The sequence below is a fragment of the Perkinsus marinus genome (genome assembly GCF_000006405.1).
Source record: "Perkinsus marinus ATCC 50983 genomic scaffold scf_1104296966464, whole genome shotgun sequence".
Lineage (NCBI taxonomy): Eukaryota > Perkinsozoa > Perkinsida > Perkinsidae > Perkinsus > Perkinsus marinus.
Window position 1 is genome coordinate 9,436 of NW_003203885.1, and position 3,073 is coordinate 12,508.

Genomic DNA, 3,073 nt, shown 5'->3' on the forward strand with positions numbered 1-3,073 from the left:
CCCAGGTTTGCAAATTCCTCAAGGTATATGTGATGCAAGTCGAGGACAAGTCTAATTGGACGAGTAACATTGGCCTCACTCAGCTTTTTATAAATATCATAGTGATATTATCACTTCCTACTCCCAAGAGTCATCTCTAGCTCCTATTGATCTAGTATCCTCGTCCGAAACCCGACGACCCTGGGAACATCACGCTGCGGGACTGGATGATGAGTGCTTCACGGGGATTCGCCAGTATTTGAACAAGCTTCATAGTGTGGAACAGGAACATTGGTGCCGAGATCTTGTCAATGTAGGCAAGGCTCACCAGGTTGACTGAGGACCCAGTGTCCAGTAATGCAACCACCGCCGACGGTTCCGCTAGCGGAGTTCTGCTGTAGCCGCTGACAATCTTTTGAGTTGTAGGCTCGGAGATAAGTAGCTATCATGGCTAACACCCAGACATCCATCAACAACTCGACTACCGTCACGAGCCTAGACGACAGCAGCTATAGTCCCCTGAGCGGTGTCTATGAACATGCAAATATCGTTGCTGCACTTGCCAGTGCGTGTAAATTCAGAGCAGACCACAGTGTGGGCCCATCCTCCGATGGTGCTGCAGGCTCAGTTTCGGGGTCTTCGACCTTCTTCTCAGTGACATGTTTGAAACGGCAGCTATCACCTAGACGGCAATAGCCAGATCGCTTGAACCCATAGCAGATGTCACGCTCCTGGCTATTCTTGCCGCCAATTTTGTAGCTGCCAGCCCTTTCGGGAAAGTACTCAGCAAGCTCGTCGAAGATTCCATGATGTTGACCCACCTCTTGTTCAATGGTGAGTAATTGATCTCTTCTGAAACGGAATCTTATTTCACGGGTAGTCCATGGGTCACTGACTCATGGTGTGGCCCGGCCACATCACGGGTCGCCAATAATATTGGCGACCCATGATATTGGCCCAATATCCGGTAGCGGAACCTCGTGTGATTTATTAATAGGGGTTCTCGCCTTCTGGTCAACAATGTCGGACAAGAGCTTCTTCAAGATCACTATAGAGTCGGACATATTCACATTGTCCTCCAACTTCTCGTCGTACCCAGAGGCCTCGGGAACCTTCTTCTCTGACTCTTGATAGACTTGTGAGAGTTGTTGGAGCTGTCTCCTCAGATCTTCGACCTCGTTATTTATCTGGTCCATCTGAATGAAGAACGGGATAATGATCGACATAAGTTACACCGCGACATAGTCGGCCCTTCCAGAAAAGTCAACGATCGGCCTCGGTTTTACGTGATCACCTGCATCTGCAACGCAGCAGGCTGTGTCCGTGGGGAGCATGTCCGGTCAAGACCCGTTGGCAAAGATGTTATTGGCTCCTGTCTCACATTTTTGCGACTTTCTACATACACCCTTTGGTGCTGTGTATCGACGGAGGTTCGAATCTAGAGTCGGGCATGTCACGCATTACTTGGTTCTCTCTTCTTTCTATTTTTTTCCATTCTTTGTCAACTAACACACAAGACCACGTCTTTCAGCAACGGCATATCGAAGGTCTTCATCGCACGATCGCACTGTCATCGGTGGTGAACTATTCTGACGAAAGAGAGCACATCGACAACTCTCCCGGCCCGTCGACACCAGTGTTTGTATCGAGCTTGGTTGGGGGTGAGTTCGGAGTACTCAGAAATATCCCGCATCTCACGAATGGCATCGGCACTTTCAGATTGAACAACAGCAAGCGCTCGTCTTCCATTTTTGGTAGGGATTAGCGGCGGCACCCTCGCTCTACAAATCCCCTCCACCACCGTCACAGTCAAAGACCTTCACAATCGGAACTCGCATAACGTTTCTCATACCCACGGAGACGACGGCTGTCTACCATGAGGACATGCTTCGCCAAGACGTCTGGCGTCGATCCAGCGTACTCAGAGAGGAGATAACGCTTTTCCGAGAGTGCGTCTAGGTGCTGAACAAACCGTTCTTTCCACATTACATAGGATATCACAGTCGGTTGCGTCTGTTTGTAACGCAAAGCCTTCACCGCCCGCGAGGTCAGAGTCGACCGGTTGAAAGACCAAGATTTGCTGATGCGAAGCCGATCTCAGCCAGCCAAAGACGATATCATGCAGACTGGACCATTTAGAGGGCTTGTTTTTCCCGGGAGATTGTTTAAGGAGGAGAGATCTACCTGTAGCTCGCCTTCATCGAAGGACTCCCTTGATTAGTTGATAGTTCCCAACACTGACTGTAACTGCTCCTTATCAGGAGGCCTGGGGAGCGATTCTAGGGATGCCACAGCTGTCGTCTCCGGTGACTAGCCTTCAGATGACACTCTCATTCTCTCGAGAACCACTTTCGTAGTCTCTACATAATCACCACATATCAACGACGAGGAGCAGAACGACAACTCGTCCTTCGAACTTATCAAGTTCAGATATTCGAGATGAATTACAATGTATTTCACGATTCTATCAGTAAGGCCCAAGTAAGCGCTTAAGAGCTCAGAAAATATCTGGGGCGCTCGTACTGTATAGAATACACTCGTCAACATCTAGTGGTAATTAAAGTCGCAGCAGAGGATTTTGATGTAAGGCGTCGCTGCAACACTAGTGATGCTCGGCCGTGGAAGATCGGTACGAGAGCAGGAGTCGAAGAGCGGTTCGAGGTTACCAAGGTGACTTGGCTACCAGAATGCAATAGTCCTCTGGAAGATAATGATTTCACAAGACCATAGAAGCTCACAAGCAACAGATCGTGTTGATCAGGTCTACTGGCCAGTGATCGGTCGTGTAATTCCGCACTGATAAGGCGATCTGCCCAGAGTCGATACGCAAGAGCTTTAATGATCTCGGTGGAGAAGAAGTGCGTGCTGACCTCCATGAACTTGGACACGGCTACGGACTCGCTACTCTTGACAACAAGGCCGAGGCCTCAAAGCTGATCCACAACGGTGTTCCCGCGAACTCCGAGGTGGCGTCTCAAGGTCTGAAGATCCGAGCAATCGTCCCGAAGAGTACTCGGGGTAGACCAGTTACTAATTGAGGCCCCATCTCCGAGAGGGGGTGTTGGGGCCTGCAATGTGATCCATGTCGCTCCGT

At 49.9% G+C, this 3,073-nt stretch overlaps 1 protein-coding gene across 1 annotated transcript in view; it reads left to right on the plus strand.

Moving 5' to 3' along the window:
- Positions 1-2,587: 2,587 nt before the first annotated feature.
- Pmar_PMAR004805 (conserved hypothetical protein) overlaps positions 2,588-3,073 on the plus strand; it is a gene marked incomplete at both ends in the record, with an annotated part of 2,957 nt that continues 2,471 nt past the window's right edge. The window contains one exon of the mRNA XM_002769111.1: positions 2,588-2,649. Within this exon, the coding sequence (XP_002769157.1) occupies positions 2,588-2,649 (62 nt within the window). The remainder of the gene's footprint in view (positions 2,650-3,073) is intronic.